Source organism: Scomber scombrus, chromosome 18 (genome assembly GCF_963691925.1).
Source record: "Scomber scombrus chromosome 18, fScoSco1.1, whole genome shotgun sequence".
Lineage (NCBI taxonomy): Eukaryota > Metazoa > Chordata > Actinopteri > Scombriformes > Scombridae > Scomber > Scomber scombrus.
This window is the reverse complement of record NC_084987.1, coordinates 7,552,637-7,579,475: the sequence shown is the minus strand read 5'-3', so window position 1 is coordinate 7,579,475 and position 26,839 is coordinate 7,552,637. Positions and strand designations below refer to the sequence as shown.

At 40.0% G+C, this 26,839-nt stretch overlaps 1 protein-coding gene across 1 annotated transcript; it reads left to right on the top strand.

Annotated features, from left to right (window-relative positions):
* On the top strand, positions 1-26,192 carry plcd3a (phospholipase C, delta 3a). Its single transcript, XM_062438836.1, has 15 exons — positions 1-300; positions 8,295-8,462; positions 16,450-16,678; positions 18,053-18,182; positions 18,734-18,959; positions 20,886-21,087; positions 21,203-21,347; positions 21,665-21,817; positions 21,919-22,062; positions 22,170-22,320; positions 22,465-22,581; positions 22,844-23,022; positions 23,551-23,686; positions 24,017-24,166; positions 24,257-26,192. Exons 1-15 carry the CDS (start codon positions 210-212, stop codon positions 24,397-24,399), a joined length of 2,364 nt encoding a protein of 787 aa, XP_062294820.1. The 5' UTR covers positions 1-209; the 3' UTR covers positions 24,400-26,192.
* The last annotated feature ends 647 nt before the right edge of the window (positions 26,193-26,839 follow it).

Here is a 26,839-nt window from a genome sequence, read left to right as displayed (position 1 = left end):
GGGAGGGACTTTTTTACATGTGGAAAAGGGATAACTTGCGCTCGCCTGCCTCTCTTCCTCTCCCTCTCTCTCCCTCTCTGTCGCTGCCCGGAGTGTTTTTTTTGGTGGAAAGACACCTGCACGCTCTGACTTAGTGTTACTTCACAGTGCATCGAGTATTAAAGCTGTAGCCTGCAGTTACTTCGCTGGAGTGTCCATAAGTTGTAATCATGTTAGGCAGCGGCAAGTCACCGGCCACCAGTCCCAGACAGCAGAAGGGGACAGTGGCCGAGAAGACGATGGATCCCATCAGGAGGCTCGGTAAGGAAACCTCCAAACTTTTACCCCGAGGTTAAAAAAACACTACAATGATATTTAAGGGCTTAAATATGTGTCTATAGTATTCAGTGTGCAGTTTTTCTTCTGGTGCAAATTCACATAACATCCTTGCTATGAATGTATGAGTGTGCAGGGATTTTAATGCTTATGATGGTTTATTATATCGCTGTGGCATTCCTATCATGTTAATAATCTTCTCTTACACTTTTAAAAGAAGTTATAGGATTGCTTATTTACTTTGTGGGCTTGGCTACTGACAGTCTTACTTATTTGATTATTATTCGTTATAATTTAAAGCTTAAAATCTGTGTTGTTTGTTTCTCTGAAGCTCTGTTTTTACTTTCCTTTTTGTTTGTCCTCATGCTTGACCTAGTTACCTGGTCACACCCCAAGTAAAAATGTTGCTAGAGAAAATCACAAGGCTGATTTGTAATAGCCTCCTCTTAAAATGACAGTTTACTGGTAATCAGCTTATAATGAGGAGCTGCTGACACATCAAACAGAGCTGTAATGGACAGTGTATGTGGGTGCAGCTACAGCGATCATGTGTTAATGAAGAGCCGGACTGCTCACTAGCTCACTAAGTGTGATTCAGGCTCCTCACCAATCCCATCCCAGCCTACACCAGCACTCGCAACTCACACCCCACCCAAAATAGACACCTGCCGGGCAGCAACACAGCACCTGTCAGAACCTCGGAAAAAAACTCTGGATGTGTGGAAATCTGGATCACGGTACAGTCTGGCACCCCCACTGGCACATTTGCCCTTTCTTGTAAAACTATTGAAGCTGTGCCATTTGACTATTTATTCTGCACACATATAAAATGTCCGTGCAGCAGACAGTGTTGTAATGTAAAAAAAAAAAAAAAAAAAGGTAATATGTTGTTTATGTTCTGTGGCAGATTTACAGCAAGTAAACAGCATGACTTCATGAATCGGCAAGTTCTTTATAAGACTTGCATAACAATGACTACATTCATAACTTCAAAATTAAATAATGTGCAGCATTTTACCCCCAGAGTCTCTCAGAAATCCTACGAGTAATAGCTTTTTGTTCATCAAATATAACTTAATGAAAGCTGATAGTCTGTTTATGTTTAATATAACCATTTTGGCACTGAAGTGACTAACTTCTTGCTCCAGAACATTACTTGAAATGATTTTTGCAGCAGTTCGTGTGTCCTGGGATCCAGATCGTGTCACTGACGCTCTAGACCATGTTGAAACTCTAGCACTATGCAAGCTCTTGTTTGAGAATTACTGCTGTTTGAGTTGCGAAACTATATCTCTGTGAAAACGTAACACGCAACTGTCAAATCTATATTTGAGCGTCCTGCTAATACTGAATAATGAAGCCAATGGGGTCATCCCTCCCCCCGACCCCTTAACGCCATGTGTCTCCATAAATCAGTCAGGTGGCCTTTAACCCAACGTGCCCTCATGTTTAATCCTCACTTACATCAAGTGAAAAACACTGCATAGTTTTGTCTTTTACAGGCTGGAATGAAGTGAATTCAGTAGTTGTGTGTGTCATGTGGTGTCATAGGACTAAGTCCTGTGTTTTTCTTGTTTTTCTTTTTTTCAAAGGTCTTTCTAACATATCTGTGCGCTTACTGTAAGGCTTTTTCTACAGATTAAGAGGTGAACGTCATCTGCGAGGCTGAGATATGTTAGTTTTGAGATTATCTGTGTTTGAATTAGACAAGTGCACATGCATGAATATATTCGTTGCCACAGACATCCCATGGGGGGGTTTTATGGATTTAATTTCAGCACAAGTGTCCAAGGTTGTCTGCAGAGTTAACTCTGGAGCTCTGTGGCACTGTGACAGTGGGACACTGCAATTAGCTTCTTGAGAACAAACACTGAGCCAGCTTGTGCCCAGCAATAACACAAACAACCTCCATATCCACATTTTTGTGGGTTTGAATTGGAACTACTGTATCAGAGTTCAGAGCTTCATGTATTTTCTTTGGGAAACTGTCTATTTAAATGAATAAGTTAGTTGTCTTACTGATTAAAACAGCTTAGGAGGTCAAATTCTTTACAAGCAGGTCCATTCTTTTATTAGCGATAATTACCGTTTTATAATCTATAAAAAGGCAATTATATATTGTTCTTAGCACCAATAAATCCCATGCAGAGCCAAACCAATCATGTGAGCTGCATTCATTCATAATTGTAATGATTTTACTGAAATGTGTCTGTAACACTGATTATCAAACACTGTCTAGTACTGAAAGCTGATTGGATAGTTCTTAATAATCTCAATTAGGGCTGCAACTAACAATAATCTTCATTATCATTATGGCCCAGCAGAGGAGGGGCTGCTCCTCAGTTCAAGACTCAGCAGTTTGCCTCCTCCTGAGAGATAAGGGAACCTCTTTCAAGGACAACTGTGTACGTTGGAGGTCTACGGGGCCATTTATCCCCCCCACCTACAATACAGTCCTTTCATCTTTTCCCAGGAGATTTAACAGTTTCATGTGACAACTCCGATAACTGTGGTTTACACTTGGCCTCAGGTGACTCTTAACAACTCTGATGACTGTCGGAACAATATCCAGGATGTGACGAACCGCGTGTTAACGACCTCACAGAGGGGTAATGGAACTCCCCACCAGTCAGTTAGAACTGAGGAAGCCCCCCTAGATGAGAGAGAAAACGTCCTCAAGTATCTACAACCAAGTCTAGTTAACCTAAACCCCCCTTAGATAACTACGACCTGGGTGACAGAGAATCTTCACAGACTTCTTGATTCATTCATTAGTTGTTTGGTTTATAAAATATCAGAATATGGGAAAAATGTTGATCACTGTTTTCATAACCCAAATAAACTGAGTTTATTATCACAGAGGACAAAAGAAATCAGAAAATATTCACATTTGAGCAGCTGGAATCAGGGAAATGACTCTGAAAAGGACTCAAAATTAAACATGTATATATACTGATGCTCTGTACTGTCTCTCTGTGTGTACATATACAAGTATATATATAGATATACTGACTGACAGAATTACAACCATATATATTACCACTGACTGACTAGTGTAAGGTACTTTACACCAGGACCCATCGCTCAATAAATAGTTCCATCTATTAAATCTGCATAGGCAGAAATGGGTGTTTTTGAGTCCCCAAAATACATTGTTGTTTTTTTTTTTAAATGCACTAATTAAAACAGAATCCGAAAACAATGGAGTGAATTCATTAGGAACAACTTGCAGCAACAAAATCATTAAAACTGGAATGATACAATCATAAAGCGTCTGTGAGATTTGACAAAAAGTATACCTCTGGGGTCTGTGAATACCCCAGCCGGGAGGATTAGGGTTAATGGTTTTTGAACAAAAGAGCTGTAAGGCAAAGAGGAATATCAAGCTTTGACTACACTAACGCTTGTCAGTAGGATCAACTCATTGGTGGTTGTGGTCTATTTATTGGATTTTCTTTTTACATAAATGAAATGATAGAAGAACTGCTTTATACACTGCAGGGTCGTATCGTGTTTATTAATGAGCAAATGATTGATGTATCATTCATTACAGTAGACAAAGAGAATATGTGACCAAAAACGGCTTAAATTCAACTGAATACAAAGAGGCTGCATGGCTTTAATGTTCAACTCTGTGCTGTCCAAAAAACCACTGGCAGTAATTCTGCATTTCCAAATAACACTCAGTTTTTTGCTAATCCTTTTTCCAGGAATGTGTTGTCAGATCAGGCAAGGTTTTAAGGTTAGGATTTCATTTTCTTTAAAGACAGGACCTTTCCTTAAGAGATGCACAGAGAGGACTGCCCTACTTGCTGACTGCAGCATCTCATGATGACAGCTGTGGGACTGAATTAAGAAAATTGAAGTGGCCCTTCAAAAGTATAATGACAACACCCTAACTTGTCTATCTTTATGCAAGTATAGAATCCTTGCTCGTTGGCTCTCGTGACAGTTGTTATGCCGAGAGAAACGTGAACCGTGTCCCAGGAGGAGCTGGTATGTGGGTCTGAGTGAAGAGGACTCATGCAGACACAATCTATTACTGACCAGCTGATACGGTTATTTTTTTTAACTGATGCTCCTCTCAGCCTGGAGGCACCCCGCCACGCCTGGTGCAGATACACCCTTGGAGAAATATGTCTTTTGGGATTCATTTGTTTGTTGTTTTCTTGCAGCTGATTCAGCAGACGCCTGTTTTCTTTCTTGCTCGCGGCCACTTGTTCACACACAAAAAGCTGTTAAGAGTTATTCACCAGTTTTTTGGAACTTCCTTCTCTCATTCTGGGAAATGTTTTTTTTTTTCTTTCTACGCTATGTTGCATCAGCATGGTTGCTAGCCAGTCGGCATGCAGGGCTTTGACCATCTGATGAAGTGGATGTCAACAAGATTTTCTGCGGGAGACGATGAAAAGAAAACACAATTCAGCTGTCTTGCCTCAAGAATCATGCCCATCCCTCCTTTTGCACACTTATGAAGAGGCTTACAGAAGCACATAGTGGATTTAAAATGTGAATGTGCCTCTGTTTCCATGCATAGAAAACTCTAGTGGCTCATGCTTGCAGACTTGTTCCCACTTGTTCTGTTTTGGTTCGATATCAAAACAGCGCAGGTAGGAAAGCAAGAATGTGGTTGAGGCTGGATAACCAATAATAAAAGGTGGAGCAGTGGGATGAGACAGTTGAGGCTGTTTGGGCAGCTTAACGTAGTCAGTGACCTGCAGTTAATCAGGTTCTTGTGCTCAGCTTGTGGGAATGCCTTGCATGTGGTAACAGCTTGGAAAAACAGGGTTGTCATGGATGGAGGGCTGGCAGCGGGATTTCTTTGTGTTCGACCCTGTGAGTGGGGAGAAATCCACGGCTGCGCCCACTTTGTTTGTAGTCGAGGAAGGGGGGGGGGGGGGGGGGTGACTGAGAGCAGTGTCTGTTGTGCTGTAGCTTTGGGGGCCCTCTGAGAATCTCTGTCAAGCCATTTGGCACTGACAGTAGGACGACCTAATTGATTTTAGGAAAAGAGAGAAAAGACAGTATGCCAACTGCGTCTGGACAAATCTTTAGAGGTGAGCAGAAGAGACGAAGAAATATTTGACAAGAGTGAGAGTTTGTTTAGACTTCTTCTTTGAGAAGCACTGAAAGAGAAAAGAGCTCTGTGAGAGGTTCTATTCATCCTTGCAAAAGAAGCAATGAGGCATAGCTGAATGTCCTTTATCAACAGGTCTACTGTAAAACTGTAGTTGACCTCTGTCTGTTATAAGAAATTACAAACAGAGCTCAACCAACTGGTGTAAGACTGTTTTCTGTTACAAGGACAGGATGTTTAAAAATGAAAAATTCAATTTTTGCACTAAATTTTGTGACATATTTTACATCTTCGTTGTCATGCATAATGTGAATTTGCACAATGCAAAACATTCAGAAACCTTTTTTGAACCTGAATGTCTTATTTCAAAATATGCGCATCTGCTCCCAGATCAAAATCATCTGGGAGTTCATCCACGTTGTCTGTCTGCACTCATTTTCTTTCATTTCCATTTCCTCTTCACTTGTAAAACAAAGCCAAAACATTGCTGTAAAAACACCAGATAACAATAGATACGTTGGAGAAATAAAACTCTCCATACCACTGCAAAAGTAATAATTGTTATATTTGGGAAAAAGTTGAGTTGATTTGACACTGGTTTGGTTTGCCTTCAGTCTGGCGTGAAGTGTCTATAGATACAACATTGTCCACTCCAAAGTGTTGGATTGCATCATGCTTCCTCTGTGGGTCTGACATATTTGAACCTTTGGAATGAGAGTCAGGGAAACCACTGTGTAAACACAACCTACAGGTTCTTTCAACTTCAACCTTGCAGTCTACAATCATCAGCAGCTAGAAAAATAGAAAAATGTCCATCATGATTTCCCAGAGCACAAGCTGACATCCTCAGTTATCTAAATGTAATTACATTGTTGTCTGACCCTCAATATAATAACAATAAAGTTACTGCTACTACTTAAAATTGCTGGTTTTGCCCGACTAAGAACCCAAAACTGAAACATATTCAATTTGTAATAATAAAGAAAAGGAAAAAACAGCACATTTTGACTTAAATATCAACTTATACATGAATCAACTATTCATTTCTACTTTAGAGTTAGATTATGTAATTATAATTTGGTCAATACCAGTTAATGTAAAAATGTCTTTGTATAATACATGCAACAAACCCAGTATAGTTCACAGTGTAGTGTGTATATCATGTGAAACCACATCACTGGGTTTTAACGTACTCTGTCAACTTAAACCTGTATTATATGTGTTAACCATGTCTATACATCGCTTATGTGTCTAACTTTAATCTTTTATTTACTCCTATAACAAGCCTTGATTCTTCCAGTGCTTAATACAAACAGTGACACTCGCCTCTATCCAAGGAATCTGCATTTTTCTAAATACTGGTCGTGTCAAAGTCATTCATAATTAAATTTCCATCACTGATAATAGCTGGGGAAAACTAGTATGAACAGCACAGGCAGACAAGCACTTCCCTTGCAACTTTCCACACAGTAACTGTAATAACAGCCCCGTTTTCTGCCGTCCGTTGGCCAGCTCCCGTCCCGAGAGAGAAATAAATCTACAAATTACCGACCCATTCACACGCACAGCATTCAATTTCTCTTAGTCCTCTTCTAAATTTAAGTTGGTCGTCGTTCAGAGGCCATAACCAGAAGGGGCATTGCTTTTAGAAACTTGTCTGTGTAAACCTTTTTAAAGCATGAAATCACCTGACAGGACACTCCCTGACAGCTTCACCTGGTCTGTTGTGAGGTTTGTATAGAAAACAGAAACTTGGGTTTAGGGTATAAGCAGACTGTATTTATGAGGTCAGTTTGACGAATCCAGTCAACAAGGTGTGTTTTGAGGGAAATATTAGTGCTGAATGAGTGTTTGTCATTTTTTACCTGCTACCACTGCCTAACTCTCAAAAAAGAAGAAAAAATAAACAATTATGAATTTGGGTTAAGTGGCACTTGAATAAAGTAGATGCATCACTCCCTGCTGCCATGGACAAGAACTCACTTATAAAACTACAACATTTCTTTGACTTTGAATTTGTCAGATATTTTTCATGCAGTTCTTCACTTTTGTTCTTTTTCTTGGCCTTTCATGCATTTTGGAATTTTACAAAACTTTGTTATTTGAAACAGACTTCACTGCCATTGTGGAAAAATGAGTCTGGGAGGGAATATGAGTGAGTGACCAGACAATATGAACTTTTGATGAACCTCATTAGACTCATGCAAAGTAAAGCTATATTTCCCCATCTGTTTGTTTTTGTGTCTAAGAGTGTAATGGGGACAACAGTTTTTGAAATTGTATTGAGGAGAGAATTTAATGTAATCATTTTGGGCAACAGCACACTGTCAATGTACCAAGTCTCACTGAAGGAGAAGTCTCGTACAGAAACCTAAATATTCAGCTGTGACTTCAAAGATCTTTTAGATTACTAAAAACCCAGCTATGCTTTATGCACTCCAACACAACTCCTCTCTCCACTTATTTAGGAAACAAGTCAACTCTTGCGAGACTTCTCTTCGAGCGAAACTTGGTTAGACACAACAAAAAATAGACCAGTTGAATTGAAATGTAAAGAATAAAGTTCTCTTACTCTGTAGGATCCTTTCCATATAGTTGTCAGACACTTTTGATCACAATCTGAGCCTTTAAGTGGCAAAAATAAGTGCTTTTAGTGGACATAAATTGACAGGGTACTATCAGATTACATTGCAGCCTGTTTCACAGCTGCTCGCTGAAGCGTTCTCACTCAATACTGGACCAGTTTCAAGAAATGTTGTCCCCATTATTCACTTAGACACAAAAAGATAGGAAAATAGTTGGAAAATAATGAAGTTACCCATTAAAAAATTATCAACCTGCTGATGAGACAAAGTCAAACTGAATCACATTTTTTTGCATTTTGTTTCCTTGTGTGATCCAGGGCTGCTGGACAATGAGGACATACGTGTGATGATGCAGGGCTCCAACATGGTGAAAATTCGCTCTTCGAGGTGGCAGAAGAGCCGAACCCTGCGGCTGATGGAGGACGGACTTACCGTGTGGTGCGAGTCCACTAAAAGCTCCCGAAAGGCCAAAGCCCAGCAGACATGTAAGTATGACTGAAATCCGGCTCTGTGGTGAGTGAGAGAACAGAGACAGTGTGTGTGTGGGCTTTCCAAAGCAGCAAACTCACCAGGAGAGAGGATTTAAGCTGGGAAAGAGTCAAAGGACCAAGAGGGAAAAGGGAGTTAGTTATTAGATGTGGCGAGGGTTAAGGAGGAAAAAGGAGTGCTGAAAGTGAGAGTGCTCATGAATAGGAATTCATCTTCTACATTGAAAGGTTTTCATCTTGCAGAAAGGAAACTTAAGCATTATCAGATTAGAGGGAAAAGGGCTTTGCCTGGAGGGAGACTTATCTACAATGGAGTAATGTAGAAACAGACGATCAGGCCTTCCAAAAGTCCAGTAAAGACTGGGATGTGAGTCAGCACGCTTATTGAGCCAGCTTATTGTTCAGAGTTGTTGAGCTGTTGTATCCTGGCTTTATCTCATGCCCTCTCCTCTACTTTGCCTCATTAAAGGGATTGCTTGTTTCCTTGGTAAGTGAGGAGGCTAACCATGGGCTCTGCAGCCTGGCTAATTAATGATCATTGGAAATGTATGCACCAGTTCATAAGACTGATACATAGACTTGTAAAGAGTCAGATACAATATGCAGGATCACTTCTGACATGTTAATACAAGATCAGAAGGTGAAGCTGGCATGAGTTCACTAATGAAGCCAGTTCCCATATTTCACAAAAAGTGGTTATTATGTATGATTATGTTCTTTTTTTTATTTTATTTGGGAGATGTCATATTTCATCTTTATATTTTGCCCCAAGAACTGCAGATGGAAAGCAAATCTAATCACAGATGAATTTGAAGGCATGCAGCACAAAAGCCATCAAAGGGTCAATTCACTGGAACTGAAAAAAGAAAAAAAACAGCATTATCATTCAGCCTTGATGGTTTCAGTGCCCGGCACCACACAGAAACTGCTCTAGTCAAATATGTGAATGTCTTTATAATGAACACTAATGAGAAAAAGCTCTATGTGCTTGTCCTGTTAGATCTCAGTGCTGCATTTCATACTGCAGATCATAATATTCTGCTGGACAGACTTGAGCACTGGGTCAGTCTCTCTGGCACAGAGTTAATTGCTGTTATCATTGACTCTGACCTAAATTCTGAATGTCATATTAGAAATGTGACTAAAGGGTCCTTCCTCCATTAAAGGAATATTTCCACAGTCAGACCATCTCTCTCCCAGGCAGAGAGAGAAAAGTTGATACATGCTTTATTAATCCATTGTAACACTCTTCTGTCTGGTGTGTGTAAGAAAGCTATTGGTCAGTTAAAGCTCGCAGCACATGTTTCTAACAAACCTTCTTTTTTTTCTTATCTGCCTGACATGGTTTATATGTGTGTTCTATGTGCCAGGTATTTCAAACCTCTCGATCGTTCCTGAAGTCAAACCTAAAAGAGACAGTGAAGCAATGTTTGTTGATATGATGACGATGATAATTATTAAAATACTGTATGAAGACATGTAGGTAGTGCCATTTTCATTTGCCATGGTTTTGAAATCGATCCTGCTGAGACTTGTTCCACTCAACACCGCCAATGCAGTGGAGCAACATGGAGTTTTGTTTGTGTATGTTTGAGACACTGAAAATTTCAACAGCGGTGTTTCTTCCCAGAAATAATGCCGCAGGCCCTGTTTCAGAAAGTGGATTTAGTGAAAACTCTTGAGTTTGTTCACCCTGAGATGAGGGAAACTCTTGGTTTTCAACTTCAGAAACTCAAAAGGGTCATTTACTATGGTAACTGAGGCAGATCTTTATCAATAAACCCTGAATTCATCTCTGTCTCTTTCCTCTTACAGAGCTGGACACACTGTTTAATTTCCTCATTCATTCAGTCCATATCGAAGCAAATTAATTAGCAAGTTTGCTGTCTGTCAGAATCTAAATCCTGGTTGGATATTAGTTTGTTACTCAAGGACTTTCCACTGCTTTCATGCACATCAGTCATTTCTTTGAACAGCAGTTTTTGCCCTCACATTCAAATATTCATTGCACAGCGTGAATTCAGTCTCAGCTCAGTATAAAACATCTGCATGTCCTCCTGTTATTACACTGTGACACAAGACAACTGCCAGTTTCTTACATTTCCTCCTGCACTGAAATGTTTATTGCACATAATGTGTAATCTCAGTTTAAATGTAGTAAAAAAAAAAATCAGTAAAGCATTAGACACATGGGAGCAATGAATAATTATTTCTATCACTCAGGATGTGATCAGTCACACTAGTGGATCATCATTCCTATAATATCTGAGATTATATGTTAATATTTCCGAGTGAGCCGGATCGAGCAGCATCACTTTATGCTGTTGAGCCGAGATATGTAAAATTTTAAAATCTACTGTATTTTAACCTTTAAACCTTTAAAGTGCAAATCACCAAACGCGCTGTTATTGGATTGGATTGTGAGCTTACAGTCATGTCTGTCTTCCACCTATATATATATTTAAAATTTGTACCTAATTTTTCATCTGTAGTTGCCAATATACAATATATTTACTGTACTAGAGAGGAAGAGACAGCTTGAGCTTGACATCCTGAATTTTAATGTGTAACTATATTTGCTTTTATCTATTGTGTTTTTATAGTTTTATTTTATCTTGTACAGCACTTTGGTCAACTGAGGTTTTTAATGTGCTATATAAATAAACTTTGACTTGACTTGATTACTAACTCATAAAATGACCATGATATGTTATCAGAGATTACAGCAACATGCTAAGTTGAAATACTGTCTTCTGCAGCCAGTATGTTCTCCTTTGAAATTTCCATTCTGGTGCGTAGTGTCTGTTTTAGTTTTGACCTGTGTGATTCGGCCCTCTGCCGATTCAACCTGTTGGTGGCGCTTGCATGTCATTTTAACACATTACAGTGTCACCACCATTTAATGCAGTGTTAAGAGGTTGTGGTCGTTTCACATATTTCTGTGAGATAAGGTTGACACCCCCCCAGATGTGAAACATTGGCACACAAATATAGCATGCTGCAGTCATGGAAGCAAGGAAACAAACTGGATCAACTAAGATAGATGCCACCCGACCTAAAAACCCACGTGAGCTTTGAGTCTGGGGAGGAGGGGACGGGGGGGAGACAACTCCCTCCTATATTTTGAATTTGGACTGCACTACCCATTTTAAATGCTTGCTGTCAGTGTTACTTATTTCTCCTTGTACTGTATGTAGGCTGCAGCCTGATACACAGTCAGAATCCACTTCATCATCATTAGTGAAATGTAAGTCTGGTAAATAATTAATGAATGGACAACACTGAATAAAACGTTATTGTGTTAACTCTTTAACATTTCCCCCTTCTCTGATTCAGGCTCTTTTTTTTTTAAAGATAAATGTCCACCGTCCATATACACATTCATTAATATTACCACATCCAATGCATTTACCTGTTGCCATGGCTTTTTTAATTCATTACACACATGCTTAACTCAGAGTTGATTGAACTGACTCTCATCAGCTGTTATGGAGCCAACAAATCTTGAGTGTCCTATTTTGGAGTTGGTGAACTCAGAGGTCAAGGTTTGACTCAGAGTTTGTTGAACCACTATCATCAAAACAACAAATGAGGGAATATCTTGTGGATGAATGGTCCACAAGGTAGAATCAGGCAAAGGCAAAGGTGCATTGAAGCTGTTTTGGCAGCATGTGGTTGCCCAACACCTTACTAAGACACTTGGTTTTTCATTCAATTTTTCACTATTCATTTGTCTGCATGTTTAAAAGGACCTGGCTAAAATTTCCATGGCAGAAGCAATATTCTTGTGTTACAGTGAGGTCGGATCATTATAATTAGTTGCATGCTACGCAGTTACCACGAGTGCAGATGCAAAAAGGGGAGTGAGTGAAGCCTCTCACTTACAGGGAAAAAAAACATGCATCTGATTATATCATGTCTACTGAGTTAAATGGTTTCTGTCACAGCAGGAAATGAGAAACATAAATCAAAAAAGGTAAAAATCAAAGCATGGCGAGTTTTAGACAATTTCTCAATGGTCATGTTCACAGTCAGACATCCTTTAAGCTCCTATCCCTTTTATTTGTCTTTCTCATTCACATACAAACCCAGGCCTGGCTAAAGTGGAAATACAAAGTTACCTTTCCTGGACTAAAATTACAAACTGCTGTTAAACTAACTTTATTTTTATTTTTATTGTTAATTCTTTCTTTATTTTGGCAATTTAAAACTGCTTCCCAGAATATTTAAGCCATAATTTAACTATAAATGCAGTTTATTCTCAGCAAAGAAGTAGTGTAAGAGGAACCTAATACACATCATACCTAGTGTTCAGAGTCACCTTTTATTTTCAGTTACCTTCATTTTCAAATGCACCCATTGTTTCACACTGCCAATAATGGGAGTAATGTAATGGGATGTTATGTCCGAGCATGCAGAGTGGAGATCCAGTTATTCAAGGAATACATTTTAGGGTGTTGGTATTTTAAGGAGGGCACATGCAGTATCTTGTTATTGCTTGCTATTGCAGTGTTTCAGTTACATTAGTGGCCTAACTTGTAGAAACAAGTAAGACTAAATAAAGCAAAACAGACACTTTAAAATTGATTTTGTTATTAATGATAAAAATAGTATAAATTCTAACAAGATTGTGGTTTAATAGGAGCTTTTATTATCTTTTTAACCTCACCAGAGCTGTTTCACCTGCCTCAAAAAAACGATTTGACTCTGTAAAGAAAAGTCAAAGTGCAGATGCATTTATTCAGTCTTGAACTGACATTAAATTTCTATTCTTGGATCTGATTCTCATTGAGAAAAAAAAGTTACTATAAGAGGGGTTAAAGGTAGAGAGGTGTCAGCTGACATGCACAAGATCAATCCCTCTTCTGTCTTTTATTATCTTCCTTGTTGCTTGACCTTTATCTCTCCCACCTCCCCTCTGTCTGTCTCCTCCTTCCTGATGTTGGAATGCAGTTAAATGCGAACACCCTCTAGCCTTATAGATGGGGTGGCTCGGTCAGGTTTGTGGGTCAGTGAGTGTTGAGGGCCGTCTTGATTATGCTGCGACCGCGCCAGAAATAGATAGTGGTCGAGTTGCACCGTGTAACACTCCTTACAACGATGACAACAAGCAGTGTAGCTCTCCTCAAGTTAAATCACAAACACAAGGTGTCAAACATGCCGTGACAACTAGATCAAATCATGAAATGTTTCTAGTGCAGAGCATTCACATAGGGAATAACCATTACATCTCACATAATTCATTAACTTTGACGGCTATAAGCAGTTAAAATTATGGATAATTAGCTTGCTAGACATTCACTGAAACATAGGAAGGCTGAATCATGTGAACTTTGATAGCATGTTAGCCGTTAACTAGCCCATTGGCATATCCAATAGCTATAAGGATAATATGGTAACCTACAGATAACCCTGCATACCTCATTAGCTGCATTAACTCAAATTCCAATTGTCATGAAAATTACTATACAGCAACGTAACTTAAAACCGTAGAACACGTGCTCTGCCTCTCGTGGTAACTGCGTAGCATGCAACTAATTATAATGATCCGACCTCACTGTGACACAAGAATATTGCTTCTGCCATGGAAATTTTAGCCAGGTCCTTTTAAACATGCAGACAAATGAATGGTGACAAATTGAATGAAAAACCAAGTGTCTTAGTAAGGTGTTGGGCAACCACATGCTGCCAAAACAGCTTCAATGCACCTTTGCCTTTACCTGATTCTACAAGTCTCTGAACTCTACTGGAGGGATATCTTGTGGACCATTCATCCACAAGATATTCCCTCATTTGTTGTTTTGGTGATAGTGGTCCAACACGTCAGTCCAAAATCTCCCACAGGTATTTAGTTGGATTGAGGTTTGGTGACTCCGAAGGCCACAGCATATGATTCATATCATTTTCATACTTAAAAAACCATTCAATGAACCTTTGTGCCCTATTGATGGAGGCGTTATCATCCTGGAAGAGACCACTCCCATCAAGATAGAAATGTTTCATCACAGGATAAAGGGGATCACGCAGGACAACGTTGTATTGATTTGCAGTGACCCTTTCCTCTAAGGAGACAAGAACCCAAACCATGTCAGCAAAATTCCCCCCATAGCATAACAGAGCCACCAGATACCCTCACTGTATGGGTCAAGCATTCAAACCTGGTGAGTGCTGCACATGCCCTCGTCCACTTGTCCAGAATAAGGTGAAGGATGAATCATCTGACCATATCAATCATTTCCACATATCTGTAGACCAGTGACTGTGGTTTTTGCACCACTGAACTCTCGAATGTGCATACATCTTCGTAATGAGGGGTTTATGCACCGCAGCCCTACTATAAAATCCCTCTCTATGTAATTGTTGCGGACTGTTCTCGCTGAGAGTCTGATCACGTCCTGCATCGACATTCTCAGTCAACTGAAGAAGAGTTGCTCTTCTGTGCACGAGCATCACAGTCAGCAGATAAACACTGTCAACCACAATGTCCAACCCTATTTACTGATGTCTTTCTCATGGATCTAAATGCAGATGTTACTTTAGTGACTTCCTAATGAAACTGCCCGTTGAGCTTTATTTGTGACTGAAGCTCCTGTCTCCTGTGCCCCAAAAATCAACCCTCTTTCAGAGTCACTTAAATATTTTCTTCTTGTCATCTTGAAACAAATCACAAACAGCTGGGCATGCTCAGCATTTTTATACATGCCACATAGCTTGTTTGGATGTTAGTTGCTTAATTGTACCATGCAGTGCACCTGTGTGGAAGCATCTACATTCGGTATGTTTCTTTGCTCATTTATTCAGGGTTTTCCTTTAATTTAGATTCTTATGTGCATGATCTTAATCTTTTTTTATGTTAATTAACAAGAAATGTCCTTTCATTAAAAATGTAGTTTATTCTTATAGTCAACTCGAAATTATTAAATGGACTTAAACTGTAAAACTGACTCTGATGGCAGGTACATGCAGGGTGAGGGCAGGGTGACCACTTCAGCAGGCAGAGATGCGGATATTGCAACACTGGCAGGCTGCTGAGCACCATATCTGTGTGTGTCTGTGTGCGGGATGAATGCTTGGCTTGGTTCCCCTTTTCCTAGCTTCAGGTCTGACGCCTGCAGTTCAGTGCTGTGCCTTATGCTCAAAAGCACTTGGCAAAGAATACAACACTTAACACTTCTGCTGTTACACACACACACACACACACACACACACACACACACACACACACACACACACACACACACACACACACACACACACACACACACACACACACACACACACACACACACAAACATGTCACTTTCACCATGTCTCTGAGATAACCGCAAAGGAGGAATGTGGAGTAATTTTGAAGAGGTGGACAGCAGAGGCTTAATGGCCTCCAGCAAGATAATGAAGCTATTGTCAAGACAGACACTTCTTATTGCCCAACTGAGTGAATACCCCACTGCAGGCATCCTTGCGCAGAGATAGACGAGCGCCTGTGCTGAATCCAGTGTGTTTTGTGACACTCAGCTCAGGAGCCAGGGTGTGTTTGTGTTTTGGCAGAAAGCGTTGCCCAGTTTCACCAGAGCCCTGCAAATATGAGATTTGGATATCGTATCAAGTTTTAAATCTCTCTACGCACTATTTTTGGTGTCGGATAAAATGTTACCTCGATGGAAAACTCTGTTAGAAGATCATGTACTCGCGTAGTGAAGGGTTATTTCAAAGGATGATTTACTTTCAGCGTAAGCAGAAAACGTACTGTTGGTGTAAAGAAGTTAACTGAGAGAGCTGCCACATTGCGAGTTAAAATTATCCTGTTGAGATGTGTGTAAAGCGCATATTATATTTTACAATCACCTTCCTGTGTCACTCTGCCTGGGGAAATTTATGATTCCCTAAAAAACACTTGACCTTTAGCCTGGTTGCTTCATGTGTTATTTTGATCTCAGACCAAAGCTGCAACTCTCCTTTCTTTTCTTTTCTTCTCCTCGTCCAGTCGCAGTGACGGAGGTGGAGTGCGTGCGCGAAGGCTGTCAGTCTGAAGCGCTGAGGCGGCTGTCCGGGTCGGTGCCTGAGAAACAGTGCTTCACGGTGGTCTTCAGGGGAGACAGGAAGAGCCTGGACCTGCTGTGCCCCTCTGAGGATGTAGCTCGGTGCTGGGTGCGAGGGCTCCGCACTTTGAAAGCGCGTGTGGCCAACATGACTCAGAAAGAAAAGCTGGACCAATATCCTGCCCAATTTTCAATATGCTAGAATAAATATAGTGCTGCTGAGACCGCATTGCTATGGTGACTGACTCTGCTGTCACATGCACTATCCCACGTCCACAGCATAGCAAAGATGAGCAGTAATGACTAGATAAAAAAGCCCTGTCTAAATATAGTCTGACTATCACTGTTAATTACAATCCCCCATAGCCAGAGGATAATGTGAGTGTAGGTATCAGGTAGTGCATAACATTAGCTCTTAATGTTTTTGTCTCCTGTAGTGTCTGTTGATAGCTTTGTGAACATACCATACATTATAAATCAACAGGGCAGTTATCTAGTTTATGCTATCTTCTATCTTTTGCTTTCTTGGTCTTTATGTTTCATTGCCCCAGAGATATTTATCTTAAATGGTCTAATGTGTATATGTAGACTTCCTCTGTTAAAATTAGTCTCTTGTTGCTCACCTAAAATTAGTCTTGTTACTAACAAACTGATTGACACATTTATCAGAGATTTCATGGCAAAAGCTGAGTTGTAATTGTTAGTTTTTAGAGTTTAGACATCATCCTGTTAAACAATACGAACCTCAACAAAATCTGGATGATTCTTTTGCTATATGGGACTTTAAATTGAGTGAAATTAATTAATTTAAAGGCCCTGTTCTTGTATGGCTGCAAATTTGGGCAGGTTAATGTTAACTAATTATACCTCTTTAAGTCAAGATGAAATACAAAATAAACCACATTCCAGGTCATATTGTGCACCTATTTAATAATATATTTAAATATTTAAAAATGTATTTCTTCAAAATCCAATCAGGTTTCTTCCTGTAAAAAAAAAGTGCTTACTTTGGCTTAAAAAAAACAATTTCAGCCAATAATATCATGACTTTCACTCATTGATCAACCTCTAACTTTTAGCAGCACCTCTTTCAACTTTAGCCCACTTTTCAAGGAAAAAATCTAATTCCTCCCAACGTTATGTCTATCCCCTTTCACTCGGAAATCCGCCATGATACGGAAGTTAGATACTCTCGAAATACTGTTTCAATTGGACTTTAATCACAGGTACATTATCAAACAGATTTTTATTGGCGCACACTGAAACAACAACCCTTAGACAGGAAAGGGAAGAAAAACCATTTGACAGGGACACACTTCCAAGTCAAACAATAGGTTGCAAAATGGCAATAACAATAAAAAGCCACATTATGACAGAACAAAGAGTGTCTGCCGTCTCTCCTAGACAATAACACCCATATCATGAAGCATAATCCAACATAGATTTGAGTTTATCTCTGCACATTATGTACTCAGAACCTGCCCTAACTGTATGTTTATATCATATGTCTTTGGGTTTATTCTGGTTTTATTCCTTAATCCTCTGAACTTGGATCCGTGGCTACCTGCGGCGAGCGGATCAGAACCAGGACGGCAAGATGAGCTACGATGAAGTTAAACGGCTGTTACAGATGATCAACGTTGACCTGAGTGAGCATTATGCCCGCTCCTTATTCAAGGTCAGGGTCACGTGAATTTTAAGTATCTGTACAACATCTTGTGGTCAGTAAATATAATTCATATGAACTGAGTTCTGAAAACTTCAGAGAGTAAGAAGAGAGGGACTAACTGCACAGGGAGGATATTTTTGCTAGTTAGGGTCGTATCAGCTTACTGTGACACCCTGGAGTCCAGAGTCTGTGTTCAATTACCCAACCAGTGGCAAGCCAACCAGCAACCCCCCTCTCTCTTATCTTCCCCACAAGAAATCAAGAGCCATTTTTTTCTTTATTGTGGGGGATTACTGCCTGCTATGTCCCCCAGCTCTCTATTACAGCCGAATTGTTGGTTTTACGCTCCTTCCCGACGTAATTTCCAATACTGAGCCTCCTCAGAGAACCATATTCTTAATGTAAGTGAACACAGCTGGGTTGAATTATTGCAGAATTTTCCCCACAGGGAATTTGAAGCACTCCCATAACAAAAGCACACCTTGATAAATATGAGTATATTCTTCCTTGTGTGTTCAACTTTTTGTCTTTTCAACTCATCCCTCTCCCTTGTATCTCAGAGGTGTGACCGATCCGGTGATGGTCGCCTGGATCACATAGAGATTGAGGAGTTCTGCAGAGAGCTGATGCGACGGCCCGAGCTGGATGCCGTGTTCAGACACTATTCAAGTAACGGTTGTGTGCTCTCCACTGCTGAGCTCCGCGATTTCTTGGGAGACCAGGGCGAGGACGCCTCGTTGAATCATGCTCAGAGCCTCATTCTCACCTATGAGCTCAATGACTGGGGTAGGTCCTGAAAGCACTTATTAAAGGTTTTAAAGGAATAACAAGAAACATTTTTATGTAAACACAGCAAATTCCCCTTTTGTTTCTGTCTGTTGATTAACAAAATAGTAATTTAGGCTAAACCTGTGAAAGCTTTTGCTATAATAAAAACTCAGGCAAAATCCTCTGCTGCACAAAAAGTGATGAACTTTATGTTTTCAGCAGTGAGAGTGGTTATTTTAAAGGAGGAACTAAATAGCATGAATATATGTAACAAAAAAGAACAAAACACAACACATAAAGAGTTTTCAAGGAAAAATATTTAAGAATTTGAAATAACAAAGAGAGGAAAAAAGTCCAAAAAGGGTAATTCATTATTACAATAAACATAATAAAAATTTAAAAAAAACATTCACAATGTAAATAAATATGATACATATAGGTTATATATCAGAAGTTAAAACATTTTATGTGTTATGTAGGATATTTAGGAATGACAACATATCATTGTAAAGTTTGATAAATTAGTACCCATTTCATGTTATGAAAATTTCCTCTGCTAATGAGTTTGGTGAACATGATGAAAATGAGATGTTTTGTTGATTAACAGTGGCTCTGGGAATAAGCTTGACAACAAGACAAGAAAAAGTATCCCCCTCTGTGAATTGCATCTTGCATGTTAGAGTAGATAAAAAATGAAGTTTCTTAAATAAACGAGCCGATGGGGAGCAATGATTTGACAACTGTTTGCCTGCTGTTAGGTGTAGTAGTAGCTATATAAAGTAATAATATATATATTTCTAAGTATACTGTGTATATATTTGGACTCCTGCCAAAGAGGAGTACAAAGCCAGGCTGGAGCGTGCAGCGGGCTGGAAAACACTTGTCACAATTACAGATTACAATAAGAAAAGCCCCTTCAATCACCCCATTCTCTGCACTGGCTGAAAAACTCAACACAGAGGTCCCCAATCACACAAACTGATGGCCCATTGTGTGGCCCACCCCCATCACCTCAAGACCATCAGCCTACACCCGCTCCTTCTCAAGGATACAATCTAGAGCCATTAGCTGTGGACTGCCTGTCTAACATGCCCAACACGTATGTCAGGACTTCAATGCTATCTTTCACAACCATCTGTACACCAAGCTGCTACAGTTGCAGGTACCCCACCCAATCTGCAAGTGGTTTACAGACTTCCCGGCGAACAGGAAGAAACAGGTGTGGCTTGGCATCCACTTGGCTGCCTTGCAACACTGGAGCTCCACAAGGCTGTGTTCTGTCCCCCTATCTGTACTCTCTGTACACCAGTGACTGCACCTCCAGCCACCCCTGGTCGAGTTTTCTGATGACACGATGGTCCTGGGCCACATCAATGACAATGATGAGTTGGAGTACAGGAAGTGTGCAGAAAACAACATGGAGCTCAGTGTCAGGATGGAGATGGTCATGGACTTCTGGAAACATACACACACACACATGTCCACACCAAACTCCAGGCCAGGCTCAGGTCTCCATAAGTCACATGCACTTTCACAAACACACTGCATGGGATGGTACAACCTCTACTGAGCCCAACAAATACGTAGCATACATTATTACTTAACTGTATATTATTCTTCCTAACTCCTATATATAATCTTATTTACCATTATTTTATTGTGTTTCTCCTTTTACTGTCTTATTCTGCTTTTTTCTTGTTTCACTGTGCTGTATCATCAAGCCACATTCCTGTGTACATGGTATGTGATGAGCGATTCTGATCCTGATAATGGATGTCAAGTATGAGATTTCTTTTGTGAGAGAAGTTGGCTTTAATTAAGTATAAACCTTCTCATATCTTGGCTTGTATTTTAGTAGTTTTTTTGTTTTGTTTAACCACCAGTTTTTCTGATGAACCCACTTGATGAGCAGCTTGATTAAAAACATTTTGCCATTTGTTGCAGCTCAGAAGAACCTTTTCATGACCCAGAATGGTTTCACTATGTACATGCTATCCCTGGAGAATGATCTGCTAAACCCTGACCATACCAGAGTCTACCAGGACATGACTTACCCCATGGCTCACTACTTCATCTCATCCTCACACAACACCTATCTAACCAAGGACCAAGTCACCAGCGCCAGCAGCACCGAGCCATACATCAGGTATTCAGACACAGACTCACCAAAGAGCACATCATTTATTGCTTTTATACCTGCTTGAAAATCCTACACTCTGTAACCATCCTGTGGTGTAATATTAAGTATGTGTTACTGTCAGGGCTCTGAATCAGGGCTGTCGCTGTGTGGAGCTGGACTGCTGGGATGGAGATAAAGGTGAACCTGTCATATACCACGGCCACACTCTCACCTCCAAAGTGACGTTCCAGGAGGTAATTGAAACCATCGCCCAGTACGCCTTCAAGGTAAGAGAAACCTGATTTGTTATCTTTTGCTGCTATTAATCCTGAGCTGTGACAATATGCAAGCTGCTCGTCCTTACTGCTAATGAAATAAGTGAGGAGTCAGTCAGTAAACACATCCAGATTCCTAACTTCTGGCCTTCACACCTCCCTGCACTTCTGGTGGTTACAGTTGCATACTTGGCTCTGAGGCAACACTGCAGCGATTAGTTTTTGAGATACTGTTGCATTACAGTGTGTAGAGGCTGGCGTTGCTATTACGTGAACTAATTGCAGTTTAATGGCCTGGCATCAGATATTTCCTACGTTCTTCCCCACAGGCATCGCCATACCCTCTAATCCTGTCCTTGGAGAATCATTGTTCTGCAGAGCAGCAGGCTGTCATGGCCAAACACCTCCGCACTATCCTGGGAAGCAAACTGCTCACCAAACCCCTTAGTGGCCAACCACAGAAAGATCTGCCTTCACCTGAGGTACAGAAACAAACACACACATACAACTGGAACCTTGTTCAAAGACCTCTGGCTGTCCATTTTTGTAATGAAGTAATTTGTTCCCATGACCTTCCTTGCAGGAGCTAAAGGGGCGTATTCTAGTAAAAGGAAAGAAACATATTCCTCACCTGGGCCAGCTGGGAAAGACCAGCAGCTTCTCTTCAAGCTCAGATGATGAACTAGCAAGCAGCAATAAGAACGCACCCAAGAAGCTCCCTGCAAAGGTCAGTTTATGACGACAAATCATTAAGTCCTCGCAGGCTGCCCGAATGACGTGTACTTTCTAGATAATCGATCAATTTTCCTTCATGTTTTCATTTGCCCTTCCCAGGTGTCTTGTAAAGTGAGCGCAGAGCTATCAGATCTGGTGGTGTACTGTAGGAGCGTCCCCTTCTGCGGGTTTGAAAACACATCTGCAAAACTACCAAATGAAATGTCCTCCTTCTCTGAAAGTGAAGCCCTCCGGCTCATCAAAGACTCTGGTACAACGGCGGAAATAATTGCATCTTGACATTATAGAGAGAAAGTCAAAAAGATTTGAAAGCGTTACTGCAGCTGATTCTACACAAAATATAATCAGCCTACAGTGTATCCTGGCATGTGGTTTTCTATCTTTTCATTTGCAGGAAAGCTTTTTGTAAGACACAACAGCAGGCAGCTGAGCCGGATCTACCCCTCTGGCCAACGCCTCCAATCATCCAACTATGATCCTCAGGAAATGTGGAATGGTGGCTGCCAGATGGGTTAGTACTCCAGTGTAGAAGCGAGGATGTTGTTCCGATTGCAGCAAATTGAGTCAATGTATTTGGAAAACACGTTGTGGTCTCTCAGTAAATTCCAAAGAAGTGTAATATTGACCCTCCTGAGAACACACTCCTGTTACATCACAAGACATTGATGTCACTTGAATTTACTGATTCACACATGCTGAAATGTTTTCTGTTGGTGTGCCTGTGCCCAGGTTTATCATGTTACTGACTTCACCCTTTTCCATTTGCTGTGCAGTGGCTCTGAACTTTCAGACGTCCGGGGAACAGATGGACCTGAACCAGGGTCGCTTCCTACCCAACGGTCGCTGTGGATACGTACTGAAACCCAGTTTCCTGCAAAGTCTCACGTCCAACTTTAACCCAGAGAACACAGGAGGAGGCCCCGGTCATGTTCCCACCCAGCTGACCATAAAAGTGAGTAATAACTTACTGGGGAATATTCTTACACAGAATCAGATGACTTAGTGTCATCTCAAATGATACTCATTGGATATAACCAATGACAGCATGCTATTATCTGATACAGACAATACTGCAATGCAATGCTGCAAATTTTGACATACATTGTTTTTTACTGATTTTTATTATTCATATATGTATGCACTTTATTTACCTAGTATTGTCCTTATTTTTCTCCATTGTGTAATTTTACTGTTGTTATATATGTTGTCTTAGTACATATGCATGCCTGTCTGTTCTGAAAGAGGAATCCCTTTTCTTTTCCTCTTTAAGGTTTCTTGTTATTTCTGTAAACATGTTTTTGGGGGAGTTTTTCCTTTGACCAATACAAAGGTCTAAAGATGGAGTGTGTCACATGCTGTACAGATCGTAATGCCCTTCAAGGATTTGTGTTTTTGGGCCACATGATCAAGAATGACTTGACTTTAATGTAATTTTGATACATTTTCAATCAGAACTTGACTGATTACCTTTCCCTTTCAGATCATATCTGCACAGCAGCTGCCAAAAATCAACACAGACAAGGCTAGCTCCATCGTGGACCCACAGGTGTGGGTGGAAATTCATGGGGTGGCTATTGATAATGCAAAAGGCAAAACCCCTCGCATTGACAACAATGGTAATCCACAATTAAGCATTAATCTTCTATTATAAGCTGTCTGGATGTTTTAAGCAGATGGTTGGTGCATGATAGGTTATGATGAATGATTACTGTAAATGAATGTAATGCTGTATTATTATTTTCATAATGATTTGTCATGATGCAAAAGCAGGAGGTAACAGATGACACCATTTAGTTTTGCAATGCCTGATTCAGCGCAGTGCATTTCTTATTTCTTGACATATTTTTGAGTATTTTTGAGTCTTTTCCTGTCCAACGTCATGACTGGTTTGTTTGAAAGGTACATTACTGAATGATTTATTTACAGCTCTTGTGCGCCCTCTACAGGTTTCAACCCACAGTGGAACTGTACTCTGAGCTTCCAGCTGCAGGTCCCTGAACTGGCCTTGGTGCGGTTTTTAGTGGAGGACCACGATCACACTTCGAAAAATGCCTTTGTGGGACAGTTCACTTTACCTTTCACAAGCCTACTCACAGGTGCTCATAAACGTCCCCTCCTTATATTAAAAACAGTCACAACAGTCAGCATGTTGTTTATAATATGTGTACCATATTCTATCTTCTCAGGTTATCGACATGTTCACTTACTGAAGGCAGATGGTTCCAGTCTGTCCCCTGCCACACTCTTTATCCATATCAAAGTGACTCGCAGAGGAGTCCCCATCAAAACTGTGTCTGAGCGTATAGCCATTGCCAAAGGCAAGGCATGACATGCATCTGAAACCAGATGGAGAGCTGCTTTCTTCTAACAACAAAAGGCTTTGGAAAAGGAGCTGTGAATGTGAGGAGAGAGACTTCTGCTGCTGCTGCCTGCTTGCTGGTCTCCCAGTCCAGACCTCAATTCGTCCAATTTACACTGAATCCCCAATGCAAGATGTCGTTTATCAGAGATGAAGAAGCATGTTGGCTCTCAGCAAATGAATTGCCTCAGGCTGGATAATGAATCCATGATACACTGTGGGAGTATCTGGTCTTGTCAGCGCTGAGTGCTCTAGAAACAGCAGCGAGGCACTGATGACTGTGGTTCATCAAACACACTGATATGTAATGCTCTACAAAACAGTTCTTAATGTTCATTCACATGTTTAGGAGGTTATTCCATATCTGAGTGATGTTATGTTATCTTATACTTTTGCATTTTTTGTACTTCAGTATTTTGTTTTAACTTATAGAAAGATGGTAGTTTAACTCAAATGACACTTTTTTGACTGAGGCTGCCACGTAAGTGTTAACAGTTAGATGAAATCACGACAAGCAGTTTTGTTACAGCTTGAGTTTGAAAACAGTATAAATATTACTGTTGTTATAATTAATTAATGTTTCAGCACTAACTGTGATGTAATACAGATGTAATACCGTTTCAGTGATTGCCACGGGATGTATAGTTCACGACGGTTTGACAAATTCTCAGAGTTTATTTCAGCTAGTCTTACTTGAAACTCCAGATACTCTGGCACTTTTAATGTCTCTTAAGAAAAAGACTTTCTTTCGAGATTTCCACAGTTTATGAATGAACTTGAAATATAAACAGTATTAGGTTGCAGATAGATCTTAAAAAATGTAACTTGCTGTATTTGCCTTCACATCATTTCACTTAAGCTTATGACTTTATTCAGTTAAATTGTGTTATACTTTTGAAGATAACTTGCATGTTGGCTGTTTGTTTCTTTTCTATTGACAAGCTTGTAACATTTCTTTGTTGTCAGAATTAAATTAACCAATAGGTGTTAAACACTGATTGCAATAATCTAATCCGTCCACCAATTATTGTAGGGTACAGTGGATCATTTAATACTCTTATAAGGATGTTCCCTGCTAATAAAATGGTGCAGTAATGAAAGGTGCTGCACATAGATTACTGTAATTACAGTGTGTATGATAAAGATGAGATTCTAGCATGTGGCTAACAAATGGTGAGTGAAGTATAACCTTGCAGTGTTAACGTTGTTCTGTGAATGGCTGTTTGTATTATGTATGCAGGAGAAAATACTGTTTTCATAAAAGAACTAATAACACATCGCTGTGTGAGGCCTTTTGTTGTTGCCCATGAAGACAGAGAGGCGTGATGTCTGTTGGAGAGGTACAGAAAGATAAATATAAAGGCACACAGCCATGTTGGGTTTACATTTAACAGTTCTTTAAGCACTAAACAGCTAAACTCAATGCAAGTCTTTAAGCTGCAGGAGATCTAGAGATCCAATGAACTGTATGTGGGCGAAGGCCGAGCCAAAGCCATACATTAGGCTATTTGTAATTAAGCAGGGTTTTTCTTAATTAGTTGGAACTAATAGCTTTATTAACGGGTTTTAAATAATTGACTCATTCTTAATATATCACTTATAAGGTTTATATATATTTATACATTTGGATTTATAGCTTGTTAAAAGTCATACTGTGTGTTTATCCTTTCTATTTGGTAATAATGGCATGAATGTTTTATAAATAAATGTGGGAAGACAATAAATGTTCGTGGGTTTATCATTTTCTAATGACCCATCAGTTGTGCAGGTATGTATACCTAGTAGATTGATAACAAATGGCTTTGGGTGCATGTCCTCGGTAACCCATTACAAAGGTAAGTGGTAAAACTGTCCAACCAGGGAAAGGGATTTTTCACAACCTGCTCATGAAATTCAAAAGGTTTTTTGTTATTGTCAGCAAATCACATGAAAACACCCAAGTTGTCTGTGTATGCCAAGCCCGATAAAGCGCATTCTTCTCTGCTGTAGACCTCCATGCTGTCCAAAAACGATTAAAAACACATCAATGAGACACTTTTTTTGCACTAATGACATGTTCCTTCATTACCATGAACCATGGGCATTTTAGTTTGTTCTGAGTCAATCCAAAATATGCTGTCCTGCTGCTGAAAATGCTCATTAGTGCACCAAATCAACAGCTGTAAATAGTCCTACCCCCAAAGGCACTATTTTCTCATTTTCTGAACATTTACTAATGGATTGTTGTTGGATTTGTATCTGCACACTGCAAAATCCTTCAATCCAATCCTTATGATCTATTCAGCAACACTACCTCGGTTATGAACCATTGATAATATACTTTTTTGTTTGAGCTTCAGTGTGCAGAGTGATGTATGTGAAGAGTTTGACACTAGAGGGCTGTTTTCACATTCATCTGCTGAAAGTGGAA

Excerpts from the sequence above, each read along its gene's own strand:
- plcd3a (XM_062438836.1), top strand. The coding sequence starts at position 210 with ATGTTAGGCAGCGGCAAGTCACCGGCCACCAGTCCCAGACAGCAGAAG. Across the intron at positions 16,679-18,052 it reads CAGAAAGAAAAGCTGGACCA|TTGGATCCGTGGCTACCTGC; the intron begins ATATCCTGCCCA and ends AATCCTCTGAAC. Across the intron at positions 21,348-21,664 it reads TCGCCCAGTACGCCTTCAAG|GCATCGCCATACCCTCTAAT; the intron begins GTAAGAGAAACC and ends TCTTCCCCACAG.